General features: G+C 34.3%; 1 protein-coding gene across 9 annotated transcripts in view; it reads left to right on the top strand.

Moving 5' to 3' along the window:
• LOC128219489 (WD repeat-containing protein on Y chromosome-like) overlaps positions 1 to 11757 on the top strand; it is a 43521-nt gene extending 31764 nt beyond the window's left edge. For 3 of the 9 annotated variants that reach the window (XM_052927307.1, XM_052927334.1, XM_052927300.1), the window contains 11 exons: positions 2070 to 2102; positions 2908 to 3044; positions 3330 to 3478; positions 3696 to 3869; positions 4764 to 4854; positions 5329 to 5370; positions 6433 to 6599; positions 6897 to 6950; positions 8067 to 8153; positions 10526 to 10672; positions 11021 to 11757. In XM_052927307.1, the coding sequence (XP_052783267.1) occupies positions 2070 to 2102; positions 2908 to 3044; positions 3330 to 3478; positions 3696 to 3869; positions 4764 to 4854; positions 5329 to 5370; positions 6433 to 6599; positions 6897 to 6950; positions 8067 to 8153; positions 10526 to 10672; positions 11021 to 11302 (1363 nt within the window). In that variant the 3' untranslated portion in view covers positions 11303 to 11757. The remainder of the gene's footprint in view (positions 1 to 2069; positions 2103 to 2907; positions 3045 to 3329; positions 3479 to 3695; positions 3870 to 4763; positions 4855 to 5328; positions 5371 to 6432; positions 6600 to 6896; positions 6951 to 8066; positions 8154 to 10525; positions 10673 to 11020) is intronic. The other 6 variants (XM_052927358.1, XM_052927328.1, XM_052927340.1 and 3 more) reach the window with 6 other exon arrangements.
• The last annotated feature ends 3771 nt before the right edge of the window (positions 11758 to 15528 follow it).

Below are 15528 nucleotides of genomic sequence, written 5' to 3'. Positions count from 1 at the left end.
TCATTGAGGTACATCTACTTGTATGTACTGGTGATGTCATTACTCATTGAGGTACATCTACTTGTATGTACTGGTGATGATGTCATTACTCATTGAGGTACATCATCTACTTGTATGTACTGGTGATGTCATTACTCATTGAGGTTCATCTACTTGTATGTACTGGTGATGATGTCATTACTCATTGAGGTACATCTACTTGTACATACTGGTGATGTCATTACTCATTGAGGTACATCTACTTGTATGTACTGGTGATGATGTCATTACTCATTGAGGTACATCATCTACTTGTATGTACTGGTGATGTCATTACTCATTGAGGTTCATCTACTTGTATGTACTGGTGATGTCATTACTCATTGAGGTACATCTACTTGTATGTACTGGTGATGATGTCATTACTCATTGAGGTACATCTACTTGTACATACTGGTGATGTCATTACTCATTGAGGTACATCTACTTGTATGTACTGGTGATGATGTCATTACTCATTGAGGTTCATCTACTTGTACATACTGGTGATGCCATTACTCATTGAGGTTCATCTACTTGTATGTACTGGTGATGTCATTACTCATTGAGGTACATCTACTTGTATGTACTGGTGATGTCATTGCTTATTGAGGTTCATCTACTTGTACATACTGGTGATGTCATTACTCATTGAGGTACATCTACTTGTATGTACTGGTTATGTCATTACTTATTGAGGTTCATCTACTTGTACATACTGGTGATGTCATTACTCATTGAGGTACATCTACTTGTATGTACTGGTGATGTCATTACTCATTGAGGTACATCTACTTGTACATACTGGTGATGTCATTACTCATTGAGGTTCATCTACTTGTACATACTGGTGATGTCATTACTCATTGAGGTACATCTTCTTGTACATACTGGTGATGTCATTACTCATTGAGGTACATCTACTTGTATGTACTGGTGATGTCATTGCTTATTGAGGTTCATCTACTTGTACATACTGGTGATGTCATTACTCATTGAGGTTCATCTACTTGTACATACTGGTGATGTCATTACTCATTGAGGTACATCTACTTGTACATACTGGTGATGTCATTACTCATTGAGGTACATCTACTTGTATGTACTGGTGATGTCATTACTCATTGAGGTTTTATCTACTTGTATGTACTGGTGATGTCATTACTCATTGAGGTACATTTACTTGTACATACTGGTGATGTCATTGCTTATTGAGGTTCATCTACTTGTACATACTGGTGATGTCATTACTCATTGAGGTTCATCTACTTGTATGTACTGGTGATGTCATTACTCATTGAGGTTTATCTACTTGTATGTACTGGTGATGTCATTACTCATTGAGGTACATCTACTTGTACATACTGGTGATGTCATTACTCATTGAGGTACATCTACTTGTACATACTGTTAATGTCATTACTCATTGAGGTACATCTTCTTGTACATACTGTTAATGTCATTACTCATTGAGGTACATCTTCTTGTACGTACTGGTGATGTCATTACTCATTGAGGTACATCTTCTTGTACATACTGTTAATGTCATTACTCATTGAGGTACATATTCTTGTACGTACTGGTGATGTCATTACTCATTGAGGTACATCTTCTTGTACATACTGTTAATGTCATTACTCATTGAGGTACATATTCTTGTACGTACTGGTGATGTAATAACTCATTGAGGTACATCTTCTTGTACATACTGTTAATGTCATTACTCATTGAGGTATATCTTCTTGTATGTACTGCCAATGACATTACCCATTGAAACAAGTTGGTCATTGCTGTTTGCAATCAGGAGGCAGTGCTGTTGCTTACACTTTGCGTTGCCGGTAAAATTAAAATGATTGCTAGTGAATACATATTTTGCAATATGCCGTAATGCATAAATTATCATAAGCTTGAAATTCAGTTTTGTAAAAACAAATAGCTTTTTTATTGCTTTTGTTTGAGTTTTGTTCCATTAGCTTTTATTGTTGTATGTAAATAAATTCTATGTCTTGCAAGGAGAGGCTAGATTTTTACTATGAAATTTAATGTCACAGAAATACATGGAAAGAAATCTTGCTACAGTGTAGGTAAGGCTGACATGAAAACACAGAGATATATATCCCGGAGAAACCAAGCCCTCTTCCTCCAAGCTAGATGTTGTTTTTTTCTCAATTTTGCTGCTTATTTGAATGTTGCATTTATAGCTTTACAAGTTATATCATATGTTTACCATGGCAGTAATTATTATCATCCAGGTTTAGTTGCAGTTTTAAAGAAAGATTCTACCTTTGGGGATACATCAGCCCTTATTCTGCTCTTTAAAATTAGTATTGGTAGTAATAATAACATGTTTTATACATAGGCAAAGTTATAATATATATTGTTCATAAGTTTATGCAAAGACTTAGGTTTTGACTTGATGTAGAACTTATGGTATTTCCTTTTAGATTTTTAAACCTATGCATGTGCATGCCCCATTGAGTAGGGTTCTGAAATACATGTATGCTGAATCCCGTTTATGCATGTTTGTTTTTTTGTTTTATAGCATATATATTTATGTATTTATATATATATAAAAATATTGGCTTTAAAATACCATAAGAGTAAACCATTTCTTTCTCTATAATATTTTTTTGTAGAAATATTATATTTTGTATTATTCAGATTCATCATCTATTAACCAATATGATACATTATCAAGACTAGATATAGTTACAAATGTATTTGCGTTCTTTTCATTTTTGCATTTAAGTTCAATATTATTTTCGTATATATCGTCTCAATAGGTTGAATATTATACATTTAATAAAAAAGCATATCGGCACAGTTGATGATTGTATCTATGATGATTGCATTAAATGTTATATGAAAGATTCCTATTTACGTTGACAGCCAGACTGCTCCAGTGGACAAGGTGTTGTTCCTGCGTGGGCGGGCGTCAGGACGTAACATGGAGGTAGCCACTCTCGTCACCAGCGAGGGCGGCTACATACGCTTCTGGTGTCTCTACGGGGCCAGGAATGAGATGGGTATTTGAATATTAGGACATGCTGTTCTGAAAATAAGCTCATTTGAATGATCAAAATGTTAAATTCAATATTTGAAATTATTATATGGAGATGGTCAAGATAACAATGCTTTGATTACTAGGATAAAAAAAAACTTTTCCTTTTTTCATGTTCCAAAAAAAAAAAAATATGATGATTTTTAGTTTAATATGAATCCCAATCTTCTGTACATTTTTTAAACTTTAGGTCACATTTTACCTAGCATTTGTTTACCATGTATGATATGTGTGTAACTGTGAACTGCAGGTTACTTCTATGCCCCTGACCAGGGTGATGAGAGTGTGTTGGGTATTTGTACCAATGCCAACAATAGCCTGCTGGTGACAGGCGACACCACCGGACACATCAAGGTGTGGGATATCATGGCTCACTGCACTCACTTCCAGGATAAGGGGGTATGTTACAGATCTTTCACTTAGAAAAAACATGATTAAAGCTGATCTTTGTATCACAGGTGTTAAGGATAACATGTATTTCAAAATTGTAGAGAAAATATTAAAAAGTTTTTTTTGAGAGATTCAGTATAAGTGTGATTATATTCCACTGTGTAGTTTTAACAAGTATTAAAAAGGTTTTGATGTCGGTTAGTTAAAACCAACAACTGATATTCAGAGAATCAAGAATAAGCCCCCCCTGGAGGCCGCCTGGCGTGCCCATGATGCAGCCATTGTGAGTGTAGAATACGCGAAACACGACACGGGGGAGTATGTGATCTCCGCATCCACAGACAAGACCGCTCGATTGTGGACCCTCAGGGATGGACAGTATATTGGCACCTTTGGACAGGTACTTAAGAATTGAATTCATAATAGAGTATTCTTGCTAGTTCTAGCCCCAAATCTCTCATAATTTTATGTTCTCAACTGAGTACACTATTTTTAAATCCTGTCCATAATGTAAAAGGAAAGAAAAAAATGCTTGTTATTTCATATTTTTATTTATTTTTATAGTTCTTGACCAAAAATTTGCGTGTTAAAGTCTATGAAAAATATGCAAAAAACAGTTAAGTATAATTTCATTTATTTTTATTTATAACTGAAGTACATTTCTTAATCTGAAATAAATTTAATGAAAATGATTATACAAGCATTATATCAACTTACATAATTATGTCATAAGAAAATGGCGTTCCAACAGAATGAAATAATGACATATATAGTACAATGGTAGGTTGTAATATGGTAAAATGATTTGAGTAATCTATTGAATAATAACTTGTGTATTTTTTTGTGAATTATGGAGCCAGATTTTTGTTTGCAAATCAGCTTTTTGTGCAGAATTCAGTGTTCAACCAATATGGTCTTTTTTAATGGCTTATTTCTAAACTTTAGACATGAATAGCTACTAGTGTAAGGTAAACATTTTTATATCGCATAATATATAAAAAAATAAATTTGGATGGAATTATGAAAAATGACTTTAATGGTTACAACACATTTGTGTCTTTAATATTATTTTATTTCAAAAATTCATCCACTGTTCTCATCTCCAGAACATGTGCCTATATTTGTATATAAAGTTCAATAACATATACTGGGCTAATGCTATTTTCTTCTATAGAATATTATTTCATTGAAATATCTACTGTGAATATTACAATGACATGATATTCTATAAAAGCAAATAGCATATGGCCAATAGTGAATATGAGATACAAACCCTTGATTCATGTGTTGACAGAAGCGTTCCTGGAACCTCAAGGAGCCTTCAACGTGGGCCCACCCTAAGACGCCGTGGACCATGAACTCCAAGGACTCCAAGAAAGACTCAGGTATAAAAGCCTTGCATGCTTCAGATAGGACACATGTCCACCAGGTTAAACCTGGCCACTGTGCATGGTCTTATTGTGGACGTCATATTGTATTGTCAATCTCATGTTTAAACCATGGTATTCTGTCACAATTTATTTTACTTTGTCTTTATCATCTAGTATCTATATTTTGGCATGATTTTATTGATTGTTTGTTTTTTGTGATGTTTTTTATTGGTTTAAGTATTGTTGTTTTAATATCAAGTTAGTTACTCTGGAACCTATTTTACAGAAGATTTTTATTTTATATCATTCTACAGTGTATCCATCTATCACAAAAGTGAAATTCTGCTAATATCCAAAACTATTACCATAATATCATTTCTATCAGAATCATGTTTTTATACTAATTTCTTTTAGCTTTTATAGGATCAATTGTTTGCATGCATTCTTCTTGTTTTAAGACAAAATGGGCTAATTTTCCTATTTGCACAGACTACTTTGAGTTTTTGCGGAGTGTGAAGTATAACTTGGAAGGTATATTTTCTGTTATAATACCTTGTCGTAATTGTGAAACTCATTTGTAACTCAGACCAGAATCCTAACTGTTTAATTGTATTGCAAGTGTTTAATACTTGCCCAGTTGTTGCATGTTATAATATTAGTATAATCTAACCTATGGTGGAAGGGGTAACATTTTAACCTCCCTTACATTTTAATCCTAACTTTGTTAACCAGTAAGAGCACCTCCACCATTCTCAATCAAAACAAACTGAGATGTATATGGACAGTTTACAATGTCAGAAATCTTTACATTTAACTATGTTGCATGTAGATCGCATAGTAATTTAGCAGTAACTGCTTCACATGTTTCTTAATTTTAGTGTTCCCTGAAAATAAAACTCTGTAAATGTATGCAGTTTTAACAGTGGTTGAAATTAACACAAGCCCGCAAGCCCTGCATTGGTAAAATGTCTTTCCGGCTTGCTTAAATTCTGAATTTTATATAGGAGGGCTTGTTAATTTTTTTTATCCCAAGCAATAGTATAAGAATTCGGGCTTGTTCATCCAGAAGTCTAATTTTAATGACTGTTTTAATGGAACAAAAAAAAGTAATTATTGATTCACTCAATAAATAAAATATTTCAAACAATCCAAATATCCACTTTGCTTTATTCTTTCCATTATCATTTTGATTATGACTTTTTAACTTTTCTCTTCTTTAAGGACAAAAAGTAGTGTATTGTGATAGCCCTGTTGTTGGTGTGGGAGGTGGTGAGCAGAAACTTAAACTTTTGCCATAACACAAAATATGCTCAAGATATTTAAAAAAAAAAATTCGAATGTGGTGCTTCAAAAACAAGAATTTTAGTTGAGTCCTTGTATTTAGGTGACAACTTGTTGATTATACACATAATTTTAGCAAAAACTATGAATTGTTATGCCCCTTTCAAACGGCTAAAAACAGCAGACGAGCATTGCATTCGATTGTGGTGTTCTTGTTTTCCTTTCATTAAGTTCGATATAAGCCTACTTTTCATGCTGGTGATTCGCTGTTATGCATAGTTCTTTGTCATGATATAAAGTACATGTCAACAGATGCTTCCACGGTGACATCGGACAGTAAGAGCCAGGTTACAGAAGGTGACCTAGATCTACATGGAGACCCTGAGGTCACCCAACCCATTCCCCAAACCTTCCCCGCCAAGTCCCCTGAGCAGGCCCCACCCCCCTCACAGGTGAAGGTCACTGAACCCCCAGATGAGGTAACATTTTTTTTGTTCACTTTTTAAGCATTTAATTCTTCATATTTAATAGATGTGTAAAACTATACTTATTCTTATGTCTTACAAATGATCTGCATGTTGAGCAATTCATAATGTTTACGTGCAGGAAGAGTTTTTGCAAAAAATAAAGTTCTACATGTACCTGTAAATTATGAGTGAAAACTAGTGGAAAGTGTTGTATTGAAAATTATGGCAATATCTCTTCCAAGTTTCTTTTTATACGTAGTAAAAGACTGTTGCTGTATTCATGATGATACAATCTTTTCAAATTGTTAGCCATCTCCACCAACAAAGCAACCCAAACAGAGAACATTAAGGCCGGTAGATAAGGTACTTACACCGCAAACTTGCTTTCCATATTGACCAACAAGCTTTGGTTATTGAGCTGAAATTTGCTTCTGTGCTGTGAACAAAGATTCTTCTTTCACAATTGACAAATCGTTTTGAGTGAATTTTCTTAAGAATTTAAAGTAAACTTGATCAGCCATGTTTTTGGTGGTTGTTGTTCAGTGTGATATATATATATATATCAAACAGTTTGCCACAACTCACTTTGTGCTTAAAATGCCACTGGACATTTGGGTTGTGATGTCTGCTTTCACAAGGTCTTCACCCATTGCGAACACAAGATGATACTCGAAGTACATGAAACACTTCGTCGTTGTTAAAGTTTCAACAAACTAAACATACTGTAGCCACAAAGGAATTTAATTTTATCAGTGTTTCTAATTTCTAGCAGGTGAACAAATACATGAAGTAATAATTTATACTAGAAATATGAAACATTAAAGCTTGCAAAGTTTTTGCAAATCTATATAAATATGTATTGTAGGTTTCGTTCAAATATTTTTTCAAGTAACACATGGCTTTGTGTTATAACTGTTGTCACAATATTGTATTTAATATTCTTATTCCATCCTATTGAAAGAGGCATATTCTAAGGAAGCTGACCTTTTGGGACAGTCCTGTTTTTATTCGTCTGCTTTTTGAAGAAAAAATGTTGAGGCATTGTTGTAGCCTTTGCTTTATTGTCTGAGTCAGCAGGGAAGGCGTTGTTGTTCATAAAATTTTAATCTAAGCCGTAACTTAAACTTTTAATGTATTAAAAAGAAAATTGGTACCTTTGTTGCCAGAGACAATATACACATGTTCAGTTAGATCATTAACTCAGACATTACAAATTGTGTGCTTTAAGCCAGATTTTTTACTTCAAACTACGGTAAACAGGCGAGCATTGTCTTTTATTCTGCTGCACTCTTGTTTTTATGAAAAGTACAAACTATTTGTTGAAGTTATCTAAAAGTTTGGAACATTGTGCACCATAGTTATGCTTATTTTTCCACTATTGCACAAGAGTGCAGCTACTCCCCAACAGGTCAGCTTGCAATGTTTAAAGATGTTTGTAGACCTTATTTGAATGTTGTACATATATTGTGCCATTCTTAGCACGGTGAAGGGGAGTTGAACAAACTGAGAGTGAAGTTTCGCTCTCAGACGTTCTCATACAGTCCCGCGCGCCCAGAGAGGTCCAAGGTAGCACAGTAGAACATAACCCCGAGCTTGCCTGTGTGTGTGCTTGTGTGTTGTTTCGTTGCACATTAGGGCCCCGCAAAAACATGATGTTGACCTATAGTAATCACCCTGTCTGTCACATTTTTTTGTGTTTTTCTTAATAACTATAAAACCATTGAAGATTCAGATATCAACTTCAAACTTTAAGGGTTTGTTTATGGAAACAATTAAAATAGAAACATGTTGGAGCAATTTTCAAAGGAATTTTTTGAAACTATAAAATCAGTATAATTATAGCCATGTGAATGTTTGTGTAGTATAAGAACCATAACTCAGTGAACCATAATTACAAAACTGCCTCCCTTGATAAAAAAAAAATGAATCATTAAAATTTGTGAAAGAATTGAAATATAAATAAAAGATTGGAGAATAATAATAGGGGCCAGTGCACAATTCAAAAACATATTATGTCACCTCCAAAATAAATGTACCTGCCTTAACCTCAAGACTTTTATGTTTTGGTCCTTCAAACTAATGTTTGCACTGTGGAAGGCCCTTAAACCTGCTTGTTCATTGATAATTTAAGTCCCTTAAGTGATGTTAACACGTAGGTGAATTAATGAATATTAAAACTTATAATTATCATAATTTATACTCTATATAATTTAAGACACATTGTAATAAGACTGAGGAAATGTTGATGATCTCAGGGCAACATTTTACTGTCTTGCCCATATTTGCATATCTGCTATCATTTGGGGCCCTTATCACATCCTTTCATGGCTGTAGTTATGTTTGTTTGCAGTGCTTTTGTAACAGGAACTTATATTTCAAGAGCGTTTAGTGAAATTGTTCTTAATCAACTTTTTTTTTTTTTTTTTTTTTTGACTGTATTATAGGTCTATATAATCTTACTGAGAATGATGTTGGCTGTTTCTGTAGATTTAATTTACTGTTGTTTTGTTCATAAAATAGTTGAAATTTATGTGTTTCTTTTCTTAAGTTACAGCTGACTGAACATGCAAAATGCTTTATTAATCAGGATATCCATTACTTGTTATTCTTCATTGTTTTAAAAGTGCTGCTTATATCTCAGTCACATTTGCCATACAGCTAGGCTACGGCCGTCTTCGGCTCCCGAAATTGAGAGGTATGTGTGGTTGCTGCAGAGGATTAACGGTTTCCGCAGGGTAACCATATGGCATTTCCATATAATTTACAAGCCGTAGGGGTCATGTAGGATTATAGCACAGAGTTGTTGTTTTTTCTACTCTCGCTGTAGCAATAAACATGCCGAAGCCATGCTGTAGAGTGGTTTAACAGCCATACGGTCACCGTATGGTCCACTTGCGGCCTCTTTTCAGGTGCCTTGCATCTGCCTTGGTGTTTTTAAAAAATCTACAGCTGTGGCAGGGATGCCCAAGACGACTGTGAGTCATCACTTGAATGCCGTACAGCAGCGGCAGGTTTTCTGTCTCCACAATTAAAAATATGCCGTGAGACTATCCTAAAAATTGTGACTGCTACAATAAGTGACTGTAGGAGCGCTTCGGCGGCCGTATAATTGCTATAGGCCGTAGATATTTCAGATCCTACAGGCCACTGTGGCAAATGTGACTGAGTCATTATGCTTAATGAATAGTTTATCTTTGTCACCAGGGATTTGACATGACAGCTTTGCAGTTTTTTCAAGCCCTTAATTTGCAAATCAGATGGAAGGGAAATTTGAAATTTAGATGGAATTGTAAAACAAAATGTAACAGCAGTTGATTTCCCATAATTTAAGAATGAAAATGAATGTAATATTTCAATGTTGATTTATCATTTTGTGGACAAAGTGGCATAAAAAATTAGCAATGCATTCAAAAGTTATTAGAAATGTCCACATAATTGTTTATCTTCCCCTGTTTATTAAAATTTTGTATGCTTGAAAACCTAATGTTAACCAAGGCACTTTTTATATTATTCAATTAACATTTTAAACTGTGTTTCTAAATCTATAGTTTCCATTGCATTTGTAAAGACTGTATACTTAACTGAAATGTTGATTGTTAACAATTTTTGTTTTCTGGTAACAAATTAACATGATCTATAATATAAATATACAAAAAAAGATAGAAACTAACCACTGTATAATTATGCATGCATGTTTTATTTAACACTATACTTATCATTTTAAAAAATATTTCCATGTTCTGCCAAAAATAAACTGATTTTATGTAAGCTCTATAACATGAGCATTGATAGCAATCTCCAAAAACATTTTACATGGCCAGTACTGAAATGCCAACTGTTTATGCCCAAGCCCAAAAATTGTTGGTGCTTGAAATAAGTGTCTAATTTTCACTTCATTCTGTTGTATGACATTTGACAATGCTGCCCTGGTTTTGCAGACTTTCCTTGGTATCAAAGTGGAGAGCGAATTGCAGCGTAAACAGCGAGACCGTAAGGGGCGACGGGAAAACTTTGGGGGTATCACGCTGAAAAAGACGCAGCAGTATGGAAAGCTGTGCTCCCCATTTCAGGCCCTGTCAGTTCCGGTATGAGGCCATCAGGCTTTTTATGTCACATGCAAAGTATCCAAGTAAAAATAAATAACCAGAATTTTGTTGACTTACGAAAAGAGATTCAATTTAGAAAAAGATCTAAACATGTTTATTTTGAAAATATATTTTCTATGCATTTTATTTCTTTAATTTTAAGTCTAAAGGTTACTGATTAATTAATAGTGGCAAGTTTTAGTTTTTGAAGTGCTTTATGAGAATAGCTAAAAAAAGGGCACTATTGTTTTGAAGACAAACAAAATTGAGCATGATTGTTTTTAGGACCAACATGTCTGGTGAAACATAATATCAGAATTTACAAAATTTTGAGATGCCACATTTCAGAATGTTGCGGACATCAAGATTCCTGCAAACATGCCTTTGAGTTCACGCATGATCAACAAGGGCTATTCCTCTACCAACATCAGTGAGGAGACCCTCATGACGATGGACTTTGGGTACGGGGGTCGGGACTCACCCCTGGGTGAACAGGGAGAGGTAACCAGCCCAAGGAAAACTGTTGCTGCAAGCAGGGCGGGCAATAGGGATGACAAGTCCAGAAACTCTGTGAGAAACACACCTAAAGTTTTTGCTCCAACATTCAAGAAGCATCATACTGTGGCATGATGTAGTGTATGTCTCAGCCAAATAATTGGTATAAAACTTTTTCAAAAATAACACAATTACAAATGTACAGTAATCATTGGCACATGCCCGCTTGTTTTTTTTATTATGACAAGCACTAGTGTAAAGATTTGGGATTGTTCATCTGAAGGTTTAAGTTTAAAGATGTAAAAAATAATTATTTTACATGCTATCAGTATTTCTTTTTTTATTTATTGATGTTTAACATGACTTTTGTCCATACATATTACATTATACATTTTTGTTAGTTACTCCTTTGTTTCCATAGTTTTAGTATAGTCTTAATAAATTAATACTACATACATTTTTCAATTGTTAAGTTTGATTTATGTTGATAAATCAAATGCCATCTTTGTAGCATAATTATTTTGTTTACATTATACAATAATTATATGCATATAAGTGCTGTGATATGATAATGTTTTGTTGAAAATGGTATCAAATAAAGCTTATAATGCATTCAAAATCTCATTGTTTTCATTTTCATGCTCCTCCAAGGGAGATCATAATTATAGTTGCCACTTTGTAAGTCCATCCATTTCACTATCAAGTTTGCTCGATAACTCTTTTTACACTGAAAAAGATTTTAATATAGCGGTAACTTGGCACAAAAGATCAACACATCAAGTTTATGCACAAAGCTTACATTTTGATGATGTACATTCCAAGGTCAAGACAACAGTTAGGGGTCAAAGGTAAGATATCTACTTCTGGTGTCTACTACATTATTCCTCATCTGCTTAAAGGATTTTGGAAGAACATTTATGGCACAAATATTGTATCACCAGGTGATTTGCAGAGGGCATGTTCCTGCCTTGTATCTAGGTGATTTGCAGAGGGCATGTTCCTGCCTTGTATCTTGGAAGTATCTTGTATCTTGATTAATGTTTAAATGATTTAAAAGTGTATTTCCTTCTAGTTTTATTTTCAGAATCAGAAGGGGTGGGCAAATAAAACGAGTGATGGATTATAAGGCATACATATAGACAAAGATATCAATCAGTGTGTGTTTACCACGTGATGAATTGCGTCATATATGTTATACCGGAAGGCAACATTTTGGTTAAAATGAAGACTGAACAAAGATAAATTTTCTTTCACTACACCATTTTCAATGAAACAAAGGGCAGTCTATGCTGCTTAAAGAGCCCCGCCTTCGTTTTATTACCTGAGTTTGATAATGTGATTAGTTTGATAATGTGATTAGTTTCATCAAACACTTTGACAAACCTGTTTCCAAAATAATGTTTTGACAGTGCTCCGTCAGACGTCCGTATTGTGAAAAGGTTTGTCAAAGTGTTTTAAGAAACTAAACTCTCAAACTCTGGTAAAAGACCAAAGGCGGGGCCCCGTAAGCGGAGTAGACTGCCCTATGTTCCATTTAAAATGGTGAAAAAATAGTGAGGTTATCTTTGTTTAAAGCCTTCATTTCAAGCAAAATATTGCCTTCGGACGCAGCATTAATGATGTAATTTATCAGGTGGTATACACACACTGACTATACTTATACTCAATTTATTTCCCAATTGTATGAGTCAAGCTTTGACATCAAAATGTAAACAATATCTAGCTTGCTGGTCAATAGAAATGACAGAACAGTTTTGTGAAAGTTTGTTGATATTAGTTATTTTATGATACTTGATCTCATATTGTTTAATCAAAAGCCAGCTAATGGTAAAATAAAAGTTACTAGTATTTTAAAGTATCTTAAAGGCATGGCCAGATTAAAGCCTGCACAAGTCCAAATAAAAGGAGTTTTGACCAATTACCCTTAAGTGTGGCCTTGACCTTATACCCTGGCTCATGAGGAACAACTGTGCCAGGAAATTTTTAAAATCTCTCAATAGATGGACAATTTACAGCCTGGATGAGCCAAAATACAAAGATTCTTTTACCAATGACCATTGAGCGTGATCTTGACCTTTGATATACTGACATGGGTATTCCACACAACACACTACTTTCTCATGTTGAACCTTTGTGCCAAGTTATTTTAAAGTCCCCCAATGTATTGAAAAGTAACAGTCTGAGCATCCCAAATTACAAGGACCAATGACCTTAAGGTTTGACTTTGACCATTGACCTACATACATGGGTCTTGCACACAACACACCATCTTTTCATGTTGAGCATAAAATTATGTGTCAAGTTTTTAAAATTCCCTGATGCATGGTCAAGTTACGACTTTACAAGCCAAAATACAAGGAATTTTAACCATTGTTCTTTCAGTATTATCTTGACCTTTGACAAACAGACATGGGTCTTGCACATGACACAACTTCTCATGGTGAACATTTGTGCCGAGTTATAGCCTAGACACTAATTATTGACTCCCACCTGGCCACACTTCTGCCCATCAACATACGCCATACAAAACTTGAAAAATAATGAACACCATTCTCATTTTCAGTTTTATTATACAAATCAGTGGGAGGCTAGAACAGCAGGAGAGGAAAAAACAGTTAACAATTGTAGAAATACTATCAATATGTCACAAAACAGTCAACAATTGTAGAATACTAGTATACTAAGAAGTCATAAAGCAGCATCTAACATAATGTATGCTATAATTTAAACAGTTATAGGTCACATTCTGTTGAAGTGCTGATCAGCTTACTAGAGTAACTGAGAACGGGACATTGAGTTTTTGCAAATATTCCACAAAGAGTTGAAACATGACCTTGTTTGATACTCGTCTTTTTCAGTGTGGCATTAAATGCTGACTCAAGTTGAGACCTGCCACATCAGTTCAAACTCGTGGTAGTCAATTCATGTTTCTGTTTTTCAATTTTTCAAATACAATGCAGTATAAAAATCATATAATTTTTACATCCCAATACAATTTCAATTTAAAATAATCTAAAATGTATAATAATATAATAATCTATAGTAAATCACAGTAAAGATATAAAAACAATGAAATATGAGGAAGTTTAAATACACTAATATCTCATTCAAACATCTACATTTTGATGGAGGAGCACACATATTGCAGTAACGTAAACCAGAAACAGTAGAGGTTGTGAAACGCTACAGGCCTGTATATTGGGTACTGGAAACTGTTTTGGAGAGGTACGTACATGAGTGTGTAGATTGTAACACATGTGGTTTCAAATGTGTAGCTTAAAGCCAGGATATGTGTTACATATGAGATCTATGTTACACAATGTGCGTAGGCTCATGCAAAGTTACTTACGTGTATCAAAATACACATGGGCAATGGAAATGCCATTTCCAATCATCGAAAACAGTGTTTTATACATGTGCTGATCACAATGGTCTACGTATAAGGAGTTAACTCTCAAATCACCTGAACAGTAGCTAGAAGCAGTGTTTCACAACCTCGCCCAACAATTTATCTATCCTACTCAGCGCCATGTCAATAGCTCATGGATTCATGGGCTCAACCAGTGTCTTGTTTGCATGGAATTAATTGTTCGAAAATGGCTGACTCAGAGTAACAAGCAACACAAATCCTGAGGGTCTACCTAGTATGTATATGAACCATATACAAAAGTCAATAAACAGTACCAAATAAGGACTCTTAACATTTTGTACAAGACATATCACTCTGCCCTTGTGATAGCACTCAACAATTTAGAACCAACACAATATGAAACATGTAGCTCAGTAGCACTGACTTCATTGTTTAAAATATCACAGATTGCTCTCAATCGGAGTGAATTAAAAACTAAAATAATAAATTATTATCATGAATAATTTTAGTAAAATATAATCATATTTAAAAACATGTTTATACAAACTATTTGTGACTTGTGAGGTAAGCAATCATATCTCTGAACTAGATCAATCCATGAGCAAAACTTGTGTACAAAACAAGCATTTCAGAAAAAAATACAAAAGCGTGTGGAAAACGAGATTTAGCAAATACAACAATTGAACAAAGCAAGGCACAAAACGAAAGCTTTAACGCTGACTAACACTACTTCACAGTTCTTGGAAGATCTGTTAACCAGACAAACCGACACACTCCGAAAATTGTCATAAAAATTGACGAAATGAGACATCTCTGATCTAGATCATGCTAATTATTTAGCTTGATTGCGAAAGATAGGTGATGTAAATAGAGGTGTAATTTGGATACAAATGGTGACCCCTCTTCAATTGCCACAAGAAAGTAGCAACGGTTGGAATGGAACGAAAGGGAAGGCAACAGTAATTATGCATTCAGAAGCTTCACATGCCAC

The sequence above is a fragment of the Mya arenaria genome, chromosome 2 (genome assembly GCF_026914265.1).
Source record: "Mya arenaria isolate MELC-2E11 chromosome 2, ASM2691426v1".
Lineage (NCBI taxonomy): Eukaryota > Metazoa > Mollusca > Bivalvia > Myida > Myidae > Mya > Mya arenaria.
Note: the sequence above shows the minus strand (reverse complement) of the source record. Positions and strands in the feature narration are given on the sequence as shown.